Source organism: Phalacrocorax aristotelis, chromosome 7 (genome assembly GCF_949628215.1).
Source record: "Phalacrocorax aristotelis chromosome 7, bGulAri2.1, whole genome shotgun sequence".
Taxonomy (NCBI): domain Eukaryota; kingdom Metazoa; phylum Chordata; class Aves; order Suliformes; family Phalacrocoracidae; genus Phalacrocorax; species Phalacrocorax aristotelis.
Genome location: NC_134282.1, coordinates 23,899,200 through 23,919,535, shown reverse-complemented (window position 1 = coordinate 23,919,535; position 20,336 = coordinate 23,899,200). Strand labels below are relative to the sequence as shown.

Below are 20,336 nucleotides of genomic sequence, written 5' to 3'. Positions count from 1 at the left end.
TCAAGGAAAACAAATGACTGATGCACTGAAATTTGGCAACTGGGATATCCCCAACCATGTGTAAGGTGATAAATAACACTTTAAGTAGACAGCTATTTGCAATTTCACTTAAGCAGAGCAGTACTTTTAACCCGAGATACACAGGTTTCTGATCCTCTTCTGTCCCCAAAACCCTTCTATCTTATTTAACTGTAACAAGTTTTGACCTGTCCCACTTCAAGTAAAAGAAAACTTAATCACCATTAACTGCTGGTCTGTATATTGGTCAGGAGGGATACCCATTTAGCAATGGAAACCTAGATGGCTAACACACTCTCCCATCAGAGAAAACCAGCTTCTGCATATATCTGGTTGACTAGGCTTAAGTATAATTCCTGGAGTCTTCCTTAGGCATGAGTATTACATATTGCCAAGAAAAAAACTTACAAGGTACTTAAACAATTGCATTACATATGTCTGTAATTCTAAGTAGTATGAGCCACAGCTGTTGCAATAGTAACACAAGACTTTACATGGAAAGGAAGTATTTTTCACCTGTTTATCACATGGGGATGCTTAAGTCTTCACAGATAATATTTTCTGTGTACCTTCTGATGTAAAGCAAAAACCAAAACTTCCAAAATGGAATTAGATGTCCACTACAGCACATCTGGTGCCACACTCGCAATATATATAGTACGGTTGAAATACCACAGTTCAGGAAGTTTACTATCCGTGCTGTACTAACTTTACAGTTTACAATGACTGTTTCTGAACCTCCATTTCTTCACGTTAGATCAGGCTGCTAGCTTTTCTAAATGGGCTTAATAATAGTGCATATTTTAAGACTGTATCTGGTTAGTAGAGAATCGTGGCATTAGTTTCCATTTACATGCTAAAATTTTTCTCAGCCTCAGCGCTGGGCTCCCAAAGAAGGCAAGAGCAATGCTATGCGCAGGAGTTGCAGCAGCGTAGGGAAAGGTATGTTCCCACTTTAGAACACCTCACACTCCCCCATAGCAACTTCCCCACTGCTTAAATATCTGAAAATGGATAATAACAGTTGTTACAGGAGACACTCATAATCATGCTATGTAATGTGTCAGGTAGGTCTGATCCAACTAGGCACCCTGTATCCTTGTGTTTTTTTGAACTTGATGTGAAGTGGTGGTGCTAATTGTATATCCTGTGTGTTGACAGACTGAAAATACAACAGTTTGGTTTGCAAATTACTGTTACAATAACTAGTGATTAAATCAGCGTTGGAAACTGCTAGGCCAATGCTTTGTTATGCACTCAGTCTGCATGAGAACACGAGGACTATGATGGGTCATAAAAAAATCTGCAAATTATATTATACAAATCAATGCTAGTCATATCTCTTGTGTGGTGTGTGTACAGTTATATACCGTTTCTAGCAGTGATCTTATTGTTAGTTTCTCTAGAAAAAGAAAAAAAAATGAATGGGCAGGTATTGGCTAAAGCATTTAGAAAAGAATTTTGGCCATGTTTGTGTAAGTACTGCTCCTCCAGACTACTGATCCATACTTCCCTTATTATGAGAAATCAGATTTTTGGTTTTGGTGGAATACTTGCAGTGAGTACTGCTCCGTTGGAGCTGATGGTAAAATTCTCACTGGTTTCAGTGAAATCAGGGTTTAAGTCTAAGCCACATACTACAGCTTTCATTTGTGTCCCCACAACTACAATTCAGCATTTGAAAAGAAGACTACCTGAAGGCCCGCTGATAAGGCTATGGAAGGGTGATTTCCATTGTAAGTAAAAAACTTAGCTTACAAGGTCTTAAACTCCAGTATCCTCTTTTATATCAAACAGTCCTATCTTGGTGTAGTCAAGAATTATGGTACGCACACATTTATAGTGTTTAGTATCTTTAATTGGCATTTCTAAAAATAGTTTTATTTGCAGTTATTTCTTTAAAATGATTTGTTAAAAATATTTTATTCTAACTACACAGTTCTAACGTGATCTTAATTTCTGTGTTTGGTCTCATCACTGATGGTGTTCATTACTAGCATTTGGAGATTTGGCGGTAAGTCTGTAAATTCTACTGTTCTTCACTTCTGTATCAGCAGTAGGCTCACTGTACCTTCTTAAAGACCTGCTTACACTTGACTCCACACACTCTTATTTCCTAGGAAGAGAAAATAATTTAAAAATACAACTTTTACATAGGACACGTACACTATACATTCATGTGTATGTCTAGCTTAATTTGAATCCACAATTTTCTATAAAATTAGATTGGGTAGCTTGTACCCATTTTAGCCTATTTTTAATCCTAAAAGAAACCAGCTGGTTTGGTTTTGTTTTCTGGTGAAGGTGGAGTAAGAGAAGTTATTTTGGGATCTCAGATCTTAAAGGGCCAAGTAAGTTCCTGGCGCATTATTCTCTATTTGCAGTGTGTGCAACTGCTTAGGTCTTTGAAATGGGCATTCTCTATTTTGGGTACACAAAGAAGTTATTTGGGGATGGATTTGAATAACCAGTTCTGAATCTGCATGTTGATGACTGGTAGTTCAAACCAACAAAAGCAGAAATCAGCGGAAAGCCCGCCATAGCAACATAATGATCATGGCTAGAAAAGGGCAGGTAGCTGTGTACAGAAGGTTTGATCTAGGTCTATAAATCACAGCACAGCAGTGAGTTTTGACTGAACTTGACCATACCGGACACCAAATGCTGTCTACTGTTCCTTTGTGTTCTGTAAAAGCTCTTCAAAAATCCCTACTTGCTAGTCATTGGATCATTGTGAACGGTGCATAAGCAGGTGCAGTGATGTTTACATCTTTGGCACTGATTTGTGAGGCCGACTGTTGTTTACCTAATCTCCCTGGAGATGCACTTTAATCTTCTCCATTACTGAAGCTATTTAAGTTAGACCTGAGAAGTACACACAGTATGTGTGGGGATGTGTTGACTGGTTTTGGCAGAAGAAGAAAAAGGGGAGGAAAGTCTTAAGGGACATAAAGACAAAGGTTCTGTATGACGTAGCAGAAGGGGTGTACTTACTATTTCAAGACAAGACTTTTTAATAATGCTGTCAGAATATTTTGAGGAAACAGGAGGCAGAGTTTCCTGGGAAGTTATGCACATTTTCTTATGGGGGATTTTGATAAAAGGACATATGAAAAAACCTTACACTGAGTCAATAACCTTATTGGCATATGTTGCTAGTCCCTAGTAAGAGAAAGTGCTTCATGATGAATTGATGAAAGCAGCAGACTGATACAGTGGTTTTAGTTAGGACCTGTTTTGTTCACTTCTATATAGGTAACCTGGAAGAAGGAGTGTGCAATAAGGGCTAAGAGGTCTGCTGACAGTGACAAAAACCTACAGAGCAGAAGCAATCAATACAACTGAAAAGGACAATAAAACTCAAAAGGAAATGGAGAATGGTCAAATAAGTCACTCACATAAAATAGAATCTAAGGAGGAAAAAGAACTATGAAGTACAGACCATAGAATGAAATGGAGAAAATAGGAGGCGATAAACTATTAAAGGATGTGGTACTACTCTCTACAGAACTGTGGAAAGAATTAAATTAACACTTGGCTCATTGTGTAAAGTTCAATAGGATCATAAAGCTATCGAAGTATCAGTTTTTTAGAGGTAACTGCCCATTGTTTCAAAGGACATTCAAGAGTACAGGACTGAGTAATCTTAGCTGGTCAAAAATAAGATACTAAATGGGACTCTCTTACTGTATGTTTAATGGAGAGAGTTACATTAACAACGATTCAGAGAAATAAAGAGGACATCTTTTGAAGTTCATGAAATACAGAAAGTGATCAAATTGAAATATTGGGGACTAGCCTCTAAAATACTTAGTTCCTTCCTTTGCATGAAGGAATTTTGTACTGACTGTTTTATATGTGAGGGACAGACTGTGATAAATTTCACAAGTGCCAATGAGCTGGCAGGTATGATACAGAACTCTTCACAGCCTTCTCAAAAAGCAGTCTCAGATCAGTCAGGTTACCTTGGGGTACCTGAATTTATGACTTCTAAAATCAAACTTTTGACAGGGTCAAGTATAGAAAGTGGTCTGGCCTGGAGGTCAATGGCTAGGTTGTATGGCTACAGTACGAATCAGAGTAAGGATAGCAGAAATCAGGGCTGAAGAAATTGGTGTTGGGGACAGGAAATAGGAACAGATAATGACTGCGGAGCTGTCAAGGGACAGAAACCAGGATGACAATACAGAGAAATCCAAAAGCAACTAGTGCTATTGCTTCGTATATGTGCAGATGAGTGCACATATGTGTATGATTGAGTGCAGCAAAGTGTAAGTTGAACTTCTGGGCCAGACATTGTATGGCTAATTGCAACCTGCTGGCCAGCAGAGAACCTTTTGGGGCTGATGCTTGGTGTCATGGCACCAACTGTTGTGAAGCTGGGAGGTAGTGTGGAAATACTTTATTGTGTTTGTGTATAGATAGGGGGAATATGTACACACAGGAAATTCTGGAGTCTCTTTATTGGTTCCCCCTACTTTCAGTGAGCCCATGACCTCAGCTATAAAGTGATCACTTACACAGTAGCTTTCTCCCTACCCACATTATATCAAGAAATACATCATATACATTCCTTTCCCAAACTGGTTTCTGGGAAAATTGTGTTTAGTAATAAGGGATTTGGGGTAGTTTTGCAAAGATTTCATAACTCTGCTACTGATCTGAATATTTAGAGAACATCCATTTAGACTGCTGAATGCTAATAGTACTCAACAGTGAACAGAAATGGAGGTTAGATTTTATTATCTCAGCAGGAAGATTGCCTTTTACCCACATTGATGAGAGAGCAAGGATGCTATGAAGAGCTATGGGAGCAAAGAATAGGCATCTTCTTTCAGGTCCTGTTAACTTAGAAAGATAAAAACGATGATCTGAAATAACATGACATTTCAAAAACTTAATTGCTGTTTTAGTTCCCTAGACTATAATGCAGTCTGGCCTGTAATTATTTTAAAAGAATAATGGTGTATTTCCCCCTTTTGGCTTATTGTTGGATGCAAAATTTCACCAGCCCCCATACTGCATATTTCACAGACTATGAAAGACATTCTGTTAAATGTCTTCCTCAGTATAAACATTTCAAACTGGTATGTGTGGACAGACAGTTAACACAGAGAGTACTGCTTTGAAATCAGGCAGTCTTTGTAAGGGACATAAAAGCATAATGGCTCCAAATGAAATTGTTGCTTTAGAAACAAGTCAAATGCCGCACTAGTACATAATTATGTCAAAGTAAGCCAAGATAACATAGCACACAGCCTGCTGCATTACATCTAATCATTTTAATAGAGCGGCATTTAAAACCTGTTATATGATCTCACCAGGTGCATTTCATCTCCTTCAATCCACTGGGTCCAACCACGACCTTCTTTTTCTCCATTCTGTACACAAAGAAGCTTATCTCCATCCCAGGATACGGTGGTCTAACAAAACAGACATGTTCAGTGTTACTGTAGTATTCTCTGATATTTTCATTAGTTTCCCTAAAGCAAAACTTCTAATATAATAGATCATTAATGTATCTCATAAGAAGAATAATTGTACAGTATTGTAACACTTAGGATAATTACAATGAGCTTAAATAGAGAGTTACTGCCCAGCTGCCTGTTAAAACCTGGAAGGATGAGATAAAGCTGTTTAAATGCAAGGAAAAAAATTCATAAAAACCATTGTGTAAGAGCATAGTCCTCTCTCCCTGCTGACAAATACAGCAGCAGAAGGGATGTGCAGACTAACACTGTATTTGGAAAAGGAGCTGAAAACTTGAGATTCAGGGTTTTTTTCCACTGTAAGTATTCCCCAGCTGCTCTACCTGACAAAGGACCCACCTACTGGCAGCTATGATGAGCAAGGCCTGTAAATCCTGAGCTGCTTTTTCCCCATGTCTTAAGCTGCCTTCCACCATTGAGCAGAGTGGTTTGGAAGTATCAGCAAATTGGTAACTTTGCCAGCATCCTGCTTTGTGTAACTGTAGCTGCAGAACTACTTCAGCCAGGACTGGCAGAAGACCAGTGAGTATAGGATGTTGCAGGATTCAGCATAGTACTTCTGCGAATATTGGTGCTGTCTTGAGTAGTTCAGTAGAACTCGATTCATAAAACTACTTAAATGTGTGAGGGTGCATCCTACAGCTTGTTACCCTGGTTAGTCTTATACTGACAATTTGCCTTTCATGTCTCCCTAAGATAAAGAGAAGCAATACTCTGTAAAATATTTAAAGAGGAAGGGGGAAGAGCAGTGACAATTTGTGCTCCATGATGATAGTTTAACATCAATATGACAATATGGCTTTTAAACCAGCTTGTTTGAAGTGGATCTGAGGACTAAATATGGAATGACTGTCTACCTTGTAAAAGTCTTCAGCCACTGCCTGTATGAGTAGTCAAATATGGAGAGAAGATGAATTTTGATCTGTCATTAAAGGAAAACTTACTGCATCCATCCTGTGTGGTTTCTAAGAAAAGAAGTCAGCCTACATTTGTCATTCTGGGAACTAAAACCAGTCCAACACTCAAGAACTACGCAGCCCTATTTATTTACTTTCTCTTTGTCACAAACAATTAATTCTTAAATGACAACCATGATAGCCACTACCTTTAAATGACTGCAGCCAGCAGTCTCCACCCCTGGCAAGCTTTGGACTAAACAAGCATGGAAAATTAATCACTAGAAAGAGTGCCAGCATAGGCATGGAATAGCCTAGGTAAGGAATTGTTACTGATCCCACGTAGTCTGTTTGCACCATATGGGGTCTCTCAAAGACAAACTCGGGTATCCTTGCTAAAAATCTCTCCAATTTGGAAAATGCATTCAAAAATTCTTCTGTTCACTCTTGTAAAATGACGGATTTAAACCAAGTAGTAGATAACATTTTTAAATAGCCGTATCCTTTTAATGTATAAAATGCTAATGCAAGAAGGAACAACACATTTGGGTAATGCTGTAGTTAATGTAGTCGTCATAGTTTAAATCCTCTTCCATATCTGTTTTGAATCTGTAGACATCCAGATGGAGATAGAAGATAACAAACAATACTAGTCAAAGTGAAAATGTTTAATTTATAAGTTGACATATCTAAGAATTTCTGATGATTCTAAAAAAAGAATATATCAGAAAATGAACATTATTTCTACTGATGACTTGTAGATGTGAGGGATACTATGGAATGAAGCATTTGTATATGCAACTTTGCTTGTAACTGCACTCATTTTTATCCACTGAGTATTAGCTCAGTATAGTTTAATCATTAGACTAGCTTAATAGCTAAATTTTGTGGGTTTATATGTAAATACAAAGGCAATATACCGTGATAAAGTAAGATCCAACTTTATTGTTACTACTAATGTTCAAAGTCAGTTGTGGAAGTTACTAGTCTTGATAATATTCACTAACTTAGCACACTTGGGGGAGAAATGTTTGTAGCGGCACAAGGAAATGTTATCTTTTTCAGCCTCCACAGGTGATTAAAATGGTTTCATCTCAGAAAACAAGACACTCTTTTCTCTGGCTTTCTTGTTTTTCCAGTCAAGATTAGATATTGCTTTTGGTAATTTGGTGATAACCACAAAGAGTATAATACCAGAGACTGTTAACCACGCTGTTTCGTCAGCCAATATTCTCAGTTATCATCCTCTGCCTTCCCTTTGAGAAATGTAAGTACTGAAGGGTTATGAGTAAACCATGCAGTTTCTGATTTCTGTATGTGGCTATTTTGCTATGAAGGTTACAAAGGACAGAATATATTGCAGAAGAACATAATGTCCTCTTCTTTGTTAGCAGGAACAACGACTTTATGACAGTAAGATTAATCAGTAGCATTTTTATCGTTTCTTTCTTTAGGTCAAACTCATATAATAAAAGACATAAGTAATACAGAAGACAGAAACTTCTCTTTTAACTCAGATTGAAATAAGTTCTTCATTACAAATATCTCCGCTGAGATTCACATGGAGTATTAGTTGAGGTTGAGTTGCTATGGCTGTTATATATGTGCACTGGCTGCTGCTAATAGTCCACCTTTCACCAACAGCTAAGATAAAGCAATGCTTGCCTGAGGACATTTCCAAATATTTGAGTCAGAACATAATAATAACATTCCAAAAATATCACTGTAGGGTAAATTGGCAAAGATCACCTCTTTTGTTGTATATAAGAGCAAAGATTTATTTTAAAGATTGGACCAGGATATTACCATTGCATAATTAGGAATCAAGCATTTGAATAGCCTAGTAAGGCAGTTCTGTTTGAACCTTTAGTTGCTGCTGTTTTCATCTCCTGGCACACACTTACTGTAAGATAAATAAATGCTTTACGTTTTATGTGAAGCAACTTTTCTTAGAAAAGTTGGCTTTTATAATTAACCCTGTTTACCACCATTTTGATAGTAGCATTACCTAAGGCTTGCCTGATTACAGAGCCTGAGCTACTGTCCCCTCTCCGGAATGACTGAAGCTCTTTGCCAGGGTTTGCTGAGCACAGCATCCCCAGGCAGACAGTTCCTACTCTACATCTTCCTCCACAAGCAAGAGGAGAAGCAGACAAACTTTTGAGGACACTGGAAAGCTGCAGTTTCTTGATGGTAACAGAGCCAACTAGATGAAGATGTATTTCTCTAAAACCGAAGGATCCTGCCTTTCTGAGCATCTTGTACTACTTATAGGATAAATGGAAGACTTCATTTATCAGGTAGTATATAATGTAGTTCATCATAAACAAGCTTAAGTTTTGCTTGCTTACTACCTGATCATACTTAAACCTAAGACAAATACTTCCTAGGTCAAATGCATGTAATTCTGTAGGAAACTTCAATAGAAAACAGTGATTAATGTGATGAGTTGATATTGTGATTAAAAATGCTGAAGAAGCACAAGAAAAGTTAACAGAGTGAGATAAATAAGAGTGAGTCTTGCCTCAATTTTATTTTTCGCAAAGATTCTAACCACCAATATTGCACATCTTTTGGATTATATACTCTTTGTTCTTGAGGTATAATAATAGAGAATGGAGCTCCTCTGGGAGGTGAAGAAGCCTTTGAAACCTGAGAACACAAAAAATGTTCCTATTTTCTTTAGTTTTACAATATGATTTCTGTAGTCTTACACTTTTTTTGGTGTACTTAGATATTCTCCTTTTATTATTGAGCAAGTCCAGTGGAGAGCTACAAAGAAAAACAGGGAACTGCAGCATCTCCCTAATGACGAAAGGCTGAGACCTGGGTTTGTTTCACCTGGAGAAGATAGGACTGAGGAGGGATCTCATCAATGCTTATAAATATCTAAAGGGAGGGTGTCAGGATGATGGGACTAGGCTCTTTTCAGAAGTGCCCAATGACAGGACAAGGGGCAATGGGCACAAGTTGGAACACAGGAAATTCCACCTAAACATGAGGAAGAACATCTTTCCTGTGAGGGTGACAGAGCAGTGGAACAGGCTGCCCAGGGAGGGTGTGGAGTCTCCTTCCCCAGAGACATTAAAAACTGACCTGGACGTGTTCCTGTGCCCCCTGCTCTGGGTGTCCCTGCTGAAGCAGGGGGGTTGGACGAGATGATCTCCAGGGGTCCCTTCCAACCCCTCCCATTCTGTGATTCTGTGATTACTTGGCCATTCACATACTTTTGTTAGTGATTTAATCTCTTTGTGTTATGAAGATCTAAATACATGTGCATAGCAACAGCATCTTCCTGAAAATTAAAGCTAGAAGAAATGATAGTTAAATTTTCCTCGTTACTGTTTTCTGTTATGAGGTAGGGTAATTATTAAATATCTAGTAAAGCCAAAACAATCTATTGACTATGTATTTGCATTTTCTCTAGAAGCAGAAACATTAGTGAAGTCTTGCAGAATTACAACAGATATTACTTCCAGCTTCTAGTGGCAAGTCATATTGACCCACAGCCAGAAATACTGACTTGTAATTTTCTGAAATAGTCATCAGACTATTTTATCAGACAACTTTGCGTTTCCCAGTGAAGTCTAAGTGCAAAAACATGTGAAGCTGGCTCTGCACAATGTGTCTTATCCCCATGTTGGCCATTCCCTAGTGTGCTTACTTGCATCACGTGCTCTGCAGCTGAGGATATATAATGTATTTTACAGGTGAAGGAAAGAAAATAACTTAAAAAAAAAAAAAAAGTCCATGAACATTTTTTGTGAATGCTACACAGATTTTCAACACATTGCATTTATGAATATGAATTGCAACTACTACCTTTCACCAAAAATATCTTATTGATTTCCTGTTTGTAGGAGAAACACAGCAGTATGAGTTCTATTTTTCTACTTCCCTTCAGAGCGTTGCCTCTACATTATGGTGCGGCAAATTACTGCAGTGCTCTAAAACTGCACGACACACTTCATGCTTCATCTCAGTTCAGTAATTCTCTGCTTATGAGAGTGACAAGTCATTTTACAACTGTAATTATGATTTAAGAAGGATTAAACAATGGAAAGTAATTGTTTAGGTCAGATGACACAGGAAAATCCAATTTGAGCTGTGACCTGTATTATGTTTACAAATAACACCAAATAAAATATGCTAGAATTTTTGGTCAAACGTGGCCATATATCCAACAAGATATTTAATACCCTCTCAGGATAAATCATTTTTATCTGTACTAAGTATCAAAGAGATATAAAAACCTCTGGTAAGCAGTCTGCAGGGGAAGTTTTCATCCAATGAAGTGCTGATGGAATAAACTAATGTGGGTATCACAGACAAAATCTAATGTAACTGTGAAGGGTCATTCTGTAATATTGTAGTCACTACCTATGACCTTCTGTGTGGGAGGCATGCTGCACACTGCTAACAGAAGGGCTACAACCATGTCCAGGGTCTGTCAACTCTCCATCCTGTAACTCCTTTTATGTCGTCAAATCTGCATCTGGCAGGCTGGCGACACGGAAACTACTGAGAAAACAACAACAACCCAACAGAAAAATTAGTGGTAGTATTCCTCGACTTTTAACTCCAGATACTGTTGCTGGACAAAGGCTATACGTATTTAGCCATCCTGTAGCTAGGTCAAATGATGAAGTCTATACCAACCTTTCCTTCCCTTACTGACTTCTGGTCAACCCTGAAGGAGCACTTAAAACTCTAACCTCCCACTTCACCATTCCTGTTTTTAGCCATGCAGCAACAGAACTCCTAAAGTTAACTCGTAGGAAACGGCTGGTAGTACAATACAACTCACTTCTCAGCTGCTCAGATGTGATGTCTCATAATAGGTATCTATAGCTACAGAACTCTGAAATGCGTTCATGCCATTACAAACTTGCTCAGATTGTTATTGAAAGACAAGCTGGTTAAAAGGTGGGCATTCTGTACCTGACCGATAAGCTTACTGAAGTTCACTGTAGAAGCAGTATTTTGCTTCTGTGACTGTCAGCATCTCCATTGCTAGGAGAGGGGCTTAAGACTGGAATTGACAAATTTTAGATCAGAGGGTAAGCTGCTGTCAGATAGGATCAGATCTTAAACGTTCAAGCTCCTTATTTTGAATCCTCGCTCATAAGAGCAATGAAGGAAAGCAATAACTAGAGACATGTTCCAGGGAGTAGGAAAGTAAATGTGCCAAAGTTCATGGGTATGCAGGTGACAATATGTGGGTGGAGGAATAGAATCAATATTTTGGTCAGTGCATAATGTTTTATTTCTTAGGAATGACTGATTTTTTTTTCTTACTGAAATAAAATTGTATACTAATAATACAAAAATACAAAGACTTGTGTATATCCTATGCCAGAAAAAAACAGTACAGAACAGCACATCCAATTCACTTTGTGCAAGGATCAGGATCGATACTAAGGCACTTATTGTTTAAATTGATGTGTATAATTGATTTATTCTCTGTGTAACTTTAGCAAGATGCAATTGTAGAGAACACTAATGGTTTGTCATTCAAAATTAGATTTGGTAGGTCCGGTTCTTAGGTTTTCAACTGGTTCTTTCTCATTACACTTTCTGCATTCATAACTCTGTGCTTTTTAGGATTCACAAAAAGCTGAAATGCTAAGCCCATCCAAAACCACTCCCCCGCAAAGCTTCACTACGTTAGCAGTGGTTTTGTGAATAACTAGCTCAAAGCTTCTGATCAGTCTCAGGTTTTAGACATGAATCCAGCACCGCAAAATTTGAAGTTAATGACAAATTATATGGCAAAAGATCCTAGAGATCTCGTTTGATAATACTGTGTAAATGTGCTGAACATATCACTTACAGGTAATAAGCAGTAATGCCAAAAGAGCATGCCGTGTGAAACAAGGCAGAAAAAAGGAAACATCTCATCTTTACTGAGGTACAGAGACTGAATGAACCGGAGTTTAGAGAGCCTGAGACAGACCCAAGGGTGGACCCTCTGTTCTCTGGAGCCTCAGAGGGGTTGACTGGAGGACTGTTCTTCCTCACTTGTGGACAGCGGTTTGTGAAAGGTCAGAAATATCAATAGAAAATGACATGAAGACTACCTCCTTTACATTAAAACCCCCCAAAAGTCAGAGATTATTCCAATGAGGAGCTGGGGAACTTACAGTACAGCAGAGAGAGAGGGCACTAGATTTGAGAGAAGGCTAGTATATACACACAGGCAATGACATAAGAACACCTCCCAGCATTCGGCATTCTAGAACAATGCTTGCTCCAACAAAGTATAGGAGAAAATACTTACAAGCCAAAAAGAAAAGGACAGCATTTGAAGAGGTGAAGAAACAAAATAGCTGCATCAGAGGGACCAAGTAAAGACATATTGCTGATCTTGCATCTTACTAGACAGATACAATTTATTTTGAGTCTTCTCACCCTGTGGGGGATCCCCACAGAAAGTACTGGTTTTCCCAAGTACCGGAATGTTGTTGGTGGTTGTTTTTCTGGCAGCAAAGTCTTCATTCCAATACCTACTTTAGATTAACAGCTGTGAATTCCATTTGTGGGACAGAGGAACCCTGCTTAAATGGTTAAAGAAGCTTCACGAGCCATGTGATTTTATAACAGGGCTTTATTCTGACCTTGCAGCACTATAAGTCAAATTACGTCCAGAACAACTAAAATTCATTGTATTTTTCCTGAATAGAAACTAGAGAGGAATCAGTTTCACATTAGGCGTGTTTGTTATTTAAAACAGAGCCATGAACACTTTCAAACACCTTAACTCCTTTCACTAGGATAGGGCACAGGTAACTAGCACTGGTTTGTGTGACAGCAGGACTGGTCAGGTGCCTATAAACAATCCTTATGTGGCTGTCTTGAACATTACATAACTATATATTTTCAGGAAGATAGTTCATATGGTAAGATGTATGATAGATCTGATGAGTGAATTCTACAACTCCCAAATCCCCCTTACCCTACCTCACCCCAGCAAGTCTTTGACTAAAAGTTATATTAATTCCAATAATGGAACCCTGAACACCCAATTGATAGCTTATCTGTGGCTATATTCTGCTTGTATTCTGTTTTGGTTAACTAAATGATTAATATGTACAATTTCCCACCTTCAGGTTCAATATCTTGCTGTTTTATCTGTTTACCAGTCCCCAGTCATTGTCATTTCCTTTCCTGCTTCAATGTAAGAAATTACTACACTAAAAAGCACAAGGCTCTGAATTACTGAAGCATCCTTCAGCTGCCTAGCCAAATACTCAATTCTAATGCAACTAGTGCTGTTTTCACTTATCCAAGAAATTCCGCTGTTCTATATTTAGAACATAGACTCTTCCTTGATTTTTTAAACAGATAAAGTTTGTCTTTTTTAAAAGGACATACTTGCCCTTTGTCGCTGTGAAAAGAGATTAATTCTGGATAGTGTGAGATAAAGCAATTTAGTCTAATTCAAATGCTTGAACAGCAGAGAAAAATTATAATGTGAAAACTTTCTCTGACTTTAGCAGGAAAATTATTAAAAAGTAAAAATTCTAGGAAAGTCATTTTTGCAGCTGTGCTATCCCATTCTCAATCTGCTTTGATTCATTGGGTGCAAAGACTTGGAACATGAAACTTCAGCCTCCGTTTCAGCCTTTAAGTTTTTTAAGTTAACTTTTTAATAAACTTTTGACTGATGCACTAAACAAATACACTGTGAAGGTACGTAAGGCTAACTTTTCTGCTTAGTGTCAGATCCTGCCCTGTTCTTATGTTTACTGGTACGTATTTCACATTGAAGCTATTTCCTCAGCTTCGCTGTTTATTACTGATGGTGAAAAAGTGACACAAGATTATCTGGTGATGAATGAGACATACTTTCAAAGATTTTTTTTCAATTAATTGTTGTTTCAATAAGGTTTTGCCTCTTTTGTGCACAGTAAATTTTTTCCACAGTATAAAGTTTATGTGCATGAAACAAGGTTTTATAGTTAGTGCAATACCTGAGATGCTCACTAAATTAATCCCAACCAGAGATTACAGAATTTATCTTTAACACTGAGGAAATTTCATTATGGGTTGGAGCTTCACTGAGAATGAAGTCAGCAGGATCAAATACTCAGTTCAGGAAATACCAAAGCCATAGTTATCCATTTAAGTTTAAATTTCTGTCTTTGTACGCTATACATCTGGTATACGCTACCAATTAAAACCATGAACAAACTTTTCAAAGTAGTAGAAACTTTATCAAATGGTTCAATTCAAACTTCACGAGAAATAATGTAATAAAACACTAATGTTCTAAACTTCTTTCTACACCACCTAACGTGTACCTTGTAACATTTGCAAAGAATAAAAGATGTTCCCAAATAGGTAAACTTTCATTTTACCTTTGCACTTCAAACCGCCAAGTTTTTAACAACCCTAAATATTAACTATGATTAAACTTGCAGAAACACATCTTTCTCAAAATTGCCAAACAAACAGAGAAACTGTCATTTAACTTTTATCTAGAACAACAGATCTCTGGGAGAAAGCTCCAGGAGAACAATGAGCACTATGGAGCTAAGTGAATGCAGATGTCTTGTCTGCATTTCCTAAGAGACCAGGTTGTGCTGCAGCTTGCTCCACACACGGTTTCAGTAACGCTTAGAATGCACTGAATATCAACTGTCTTCTTGGAAGTACCTTGCACTGTGATTAGTGATCTCTCCTGTGTCCACACATCTGTGTGGTCAACTATTCTCATCTTTGGTTTTACAGAAGAAGGAAATTGCATCTTTAACTAAATTAGCAGGGCTTTTGAGTTTCTTGAGATTCCAAAGTAGCAAATTTTCACTTTCCAACAAAAACAAAACCTTAAAGGAACTGATGTCATCAACTGCTATTACACACAACCCTTAAGAAAACAGAATAATCTAAAAACATGTTGCATACAAGAAAGCGACAGTTAGAGGTCAAAAAAAAGGACAAACTGAAACTGCTGAGGCTTATCCAGCTCAATTACTCACTGTTCCAGAAAGTTCAGACAGGCTTCCACGAGTGACCAACTATAAAAATGAAAAAATCCTAACTGGAATGAAGGAGGGGGTCTATACTATCACAGGAGTATCAATTCCTACTGTAAAACCTTCAACATAGTTGTAAAATAAGTATTGGCAAAACTTTTTTAGCCTTTACTCATCACAGACAGTATTGATTTGGAATTATTGGAGTTACACTCTATCCTCACTGACTCAAAGATGTGTTTGACAAGGTGATCCCAGTTTCAGTGAATTATACAGAAGACCTAACCTGTTCACTGTGCTAATATTATTTTTACTGATGTGTTAACGCTAGTTAGGTGATACATTCTTCATTAAAAGAAAAAATGATCTATACCTATTGGATTACTTTCTTCTAAGGTTATTTCTGCTAGTCTGATGATTGCTCTGCTATATAGATTAATGTTTAACATGTAATTTGTCTTATCCATGTTACTTTGTACTTCTCGTACACTGAGCTATTTGGATCAAACTTGCCCAGTGCTCTGCTCAGTCCACAATGTAAATAACAATAATTGATTCACAATCTCTCCCATTACATAGGTTGACTATTAATGATTAAGCCATTTATGGCATGCAGTTTCACAAGCTATAGATGAGAAAAGAAAACACCAAGAATGATATTCAACCTTTGCTTTTATGGTGGCTTTCTTCATAACATCACTCAGGGAGTGGTCCAGTATCTCTTATATCACCTCTATGACCCTTCTTTCACAAGACTCTTTCTGGACCATCGGAATTATTTTGTTGCTTAACAAATGCAAGTTTTGCCTGGCACACTGCTTATCAGATTTGGGATGAAGTGGCTTCAGAAAGACAGTTTCTTGAACTGTTTTGCCTTTGAGAAAACTGAGATCTCATGTATAAAAGAAATCTTCAATAAGAAAATTGAACTATAAAATATGATACATCGCTAGAAGGCAAATAGAGAACCAGTGATGAGTGATCTTAACTGTACAGCTGCAGTTGGTATCTGTTGTTGGAGCCCATAAAGGGACATGGAGGATTTCTGAAAGTTTTTGTGGCGTTACATGCCTAAGTCATTCTTAACAAAACAGTCAGGGTTGGTGACTATCCCTTGGGGGTTTTTTTGGAAAAGGCAAGAAGATGCTGGTACCTTCTGCCTCCAAGGCTGAGTAAGCATTTTGCACTAAACAGTCAACAGATAGAATGTTTAAGCAACCCTTGGAAGTGGGGTGAACTAGGTTTCACTCTGAATCAAAGAACTGTTGTAGCGACTAGAATAATCTTTCCCTATCTTCTTTCTGGTTCAACATTTTGAATTCTTGCCCATCACTCTATTTAGCAAAATAGGGTAGAGAATTTTGGCCTGTTAGAAATAACGAAATATTTAGGGTATTTGTTAGGAAAGGAAGAGTTGCATGTTCAACCTATTCAGTGTTTCAAAAGCAGGACTAGGCAAGGGCCACATTTCCACATCTTCTGAATCTGATTTTTCAGCACTGTGGTTGTCTGACACATTTTGTAAGAACTCATTGCAGGTATGTGCTGGACAGCCTCAGAGTGCAATTACTTCTTTCTGCCATGTAGAAGACGTTTTAGTCCTCCTTTTGATGGAGCTAAATGGTATTTAAGTAGAGATAATGCTTAGGTGAAGACAGTTCTGTACACACACAAACCAGTACCTCACTGACGCAAACACTGAGGACTTCAGCATTTTAGTGCTTGAGCAGATGTTTTGAACATCACTATCTTTGACAGTAATTTAGCCACCTAAGTCTGTCTTTGGGCTCGTAACTGTTGAGTGCATCTGGACCTCATTACCCTGATTAAGAGCCTTCCAGCAGTCGAAAATGCATTATGGCACTGGGGCAGTTTCCTATACACAAATAAATACACATTGCTTCCTTCAGTGAATTTTGTATTCGGCACTCTGTCATGCTTCTACCCTCTGTAATAAGGAGTACAGGATTAGTTGAGGCACTCACTAGCTAGCCATTCTTTTTTTCTGATCTTCGTGATCTTTCCCTTCCTGCCATCACTAGAGCAAAAGCAAATTTGCATATCCTAGTGTTAGGGAATTGTATCAGTTTTAAATGGCACTCTAAGAATGGAAACATATTAATTATCTTTTATGTGATTTCTCCTCTATAGTTCCTCCTGAGAAAATTTCCTTTTGCTTATCAACTTCCCTTTAGGATATTGCAGGTGTCATGCTTTCAAACTAACAGGAAAGAACTTGGTATTCTCAAGTTTTTCCTGTTAATTGGTATTTGTCAGTCATAAATTAGAAAATATTTTCCCTCTGGCAAGCAAAAAGACCTCACAGGCAGAGTCCTCAGTGTTTGCTTATTGATCACAATAAGATCTGTTCCACGAGGCTAATTAACGCACCTGCTCTAATAAATACACCCAGGAAGGAAGGAGCACAGGAACAAGAATGAAAAGCTACAATTTCTAAGCACTTGGTCATTCTTACACATGGCGGATAGTGCCCGACTGCAACCCGTGTATCTCCTTTACTGTAAAACATTACTCAGTGAAGAGATTCTGAAAGTCTGAACCTAAATGTCTTTTTGACTGACAAATATCCCAGTATAACTGAGTAATATTTCATTGAAGTTACCTTTCATCCATTGATAAAATTGTTTTGTGCTCCTGATTAAAATTAGCGTTCCTTTAATGTAAAGGCACGCTAAAAACTGTGTGCACATCTCGGCAAACTGAGAAGTACAGAAATAATTTTAGGAATAGCCACACAAAATGGTTAACAGCTGTGGTCTGTGAAAGGCCTCACATTATTAATAGTCTTTTTTTCTTCTCTGTTGTTGCAGTTCTAATTCTTACCATGCATTTGCGGTCATCCACCCCAGCTAAATCCTCCTCAAACTCCTTTCCTACATCAAATTCCATGATGTAGTTTCTAAAAGTGCTTAGCGTTTTAATGATCATATGATCCCCATTCTGAAGGATTTCTTTGTCAGGTTTTAGCAAGTTTGCTATTTTTCTTACAGCAACATTCACATCTGAAAAAGAAAAAGAATTATTTTAATCCAGAAAAGTCTACCACAAAAATAAGCTTGTAGCTCTTGAGAGAACTACAACGAACAAAGATAAGTAAGTGTCCAGATCTTTCAGGCCAGCCTGCTCTACATAAAAAAGTCCGTAACCTAATTCTTTTAACTTAAATAAGTTAATGTTTAGATTTTCTGATTACGTGGAATCCTAAAAAATGCCATTTGTATTTGACAGTTAATAAGGCCTTCAATATTTCTGTAGAAATACTAGCACTTTACATCAAATGCAAACACACAAAATTGCATTAAGTACATTATTGTCTCTTTCTTACACATAAAAATTTTACTCTTTTTCAAATTATGGTTTTTTTTTTTAAGTTTGTAATCTGCCACTTACCTCTTCAAGCTATGTAGTTTAATCTCTGTTAATGTAAGCTTCGAGATGGTAAAAAGTAGAGGCTGCTTAAGACAAAACAGTTTTGCATAAGGCAATTCTTACAGTGCATTTCTGAAAAAATACTCACAAAACGTGATTTATGACTATACAAGAAAAAAGATTCATGCAGAGCCTAAGGTTGCATTTATTGACTATTTATTAAAGAAACTCAAAGGGAACCTTACCCAGTGCTTTCAGATACTCCTCAAAATTGTCATTGCTGACCATTTTCCAGTAACCATTGAAATCTGCAGGCATCCCTACTTTAGGTAATTGTCAAAGTCACAGTCTCAGAAAAGTGTGTTGATTCTGCACCACACAGCTCACTGCCTGCCTTTGTGGTGAGTTTGAACTCTGGTTTCTTTTATCTCTTTTTTAGACCATGTAGCTATGCAAGTCCTTCTAATCCGATTATTGTTGAAGTGTTGCTTTTAAATCCTTCCACAAGGCTGAACCTTTGAGATTTCTAATGACAGCAGGATCGCTTGATTTAAACAGAATGAAACATTCACCTTCCATATAACTTCTGTAAGGGTACTGATTATCTGGAGACCCATTTCAACCATACAACTCTTCATTTTTCGTGCCACTCAGAAAAAAAAACTTTTAAAAAACTTTTAGTTTGGGATATTAGCCAAAGCTCTAGAAGTGCTTATCCTATGTGCTTTCTGAGGCGAATCCTTCTGCCTTGAACAAGTTCCAGCTACTTTCTGCCTTCTTCTGTTCAGAAAATGATCAGACAGACTCTTTCAGGGAAAGCAATTTGCTTCTGACATTACTTTAACTTGTTCCACAAGCTCCTCAATTCTAGGGAACTACCAGTGGAAGCTGTTTGGCCAACTGAAGGCTCAAAAAGGGCCAGTTAGGTGGAAACTTATATTAAGCAGCAGTGGTTAATTCTGTATATTGATAAATGCTACATCACTACTGAATGCATGCTTTCAGTTAATTTAAGCAACATTGAAACACGCAAGTAGAACTTTATAGATATTCTACATTCTTTGAAGATGTCTTCTGTCAAAAACGAGATAGACTTAATCAGAAGAATAGGCAAACAACATACAAGAGAATAGAATTTCTGGCTAACATTAGGGCTCAAATACTGAGACAGCCTCTTAGCTATTTTCATTTCTTTTCTACTGTGTATTTTCAAATGGTTCAGCTGAAGTTCTTCTTGGATATGTTATCTAATCCAGTGCTTTGGCAATGGCTTACTCTTATAGAAGACTCTGGATCAGAGAAGCAAAGAAACCCACTTTAAATCTGGGGATGAGGACTGCCTGTCATTTGTGAATCTGGAGGCTTAGAAGTGACATGAATGGTGTGTGCATTTTTAAGTGCTTGCATGAAAGAAAGATTTATTTCCGCCTCTTGTCCAAACTGCCAAAACACAAAAAGTTATTCAGGGTCCTAAAAAGTCAAAGTTCAGTAATATATATTTAAATATATCTATATAAAGAAATGTTATATGGTTCTTTTTATTTTGCTGCTTCAGAACAGTAAGG

At 37.6% G+C, this 20,336-nt stretch overlaps 1 protein-coding gene across 1 annotated transcript; it reads right to left on the bottom strand.

Annotated features, from left to right (window-relative positions):
* Window positions 1–1,858: 1,858 nt before the first annotated feature.
* Window positions 1,859–19,098, bottom strand: RBP1 (retinol binding protein 1). The gene is made up of 4 exons (XM_075099266.1): window positions 19,017–19,098; window positions 18,226–18,404; window positions 5,340–5,441; window positions 1,859–2,134 (listed from the first exon to the last, which is right to left on the bottom strand). The coding sequence occupies exons 1-4, from the start codon at window positions 19,087–19,089 to the stop codon at window positions 2,081–2,083; spliced, it is 408 nt and encodes a 135-aa protein (XP_074955367.1). The 5' UTR covers window positions 19,090–19,098; the 3' UTR covers window positions 1,859–2,080.
* Between the last annotated feature and the right edge of the window lie 1,238 nt (window positions 19,099–20,336).

Bases quoted from the DNA above. Each gene is read 5' to 3' on its own strand.
- RBP1 (XM_075099266.1), bottom strand. From the start codon at position 19,089: ATGCCTGCAGATTTCAATGGTTACTGGAAAATGGTCAGCAATGACAAT. The intron at 18,405-19,016 runs GTAAGGTTCCCT...TTTCTTTTTCAG, and splicing joins GGAGTATCTGAAAGCACTGG to ATGTGAATGTTGCTGTAAGA. The intron at 2,135-5,339 runs GTGAGATCATAT...TTCTCTTCCTAG, and splicing joins AAGGAGATGAAATGCACCTG to GAAATAAGAGTGTGTGGAGT.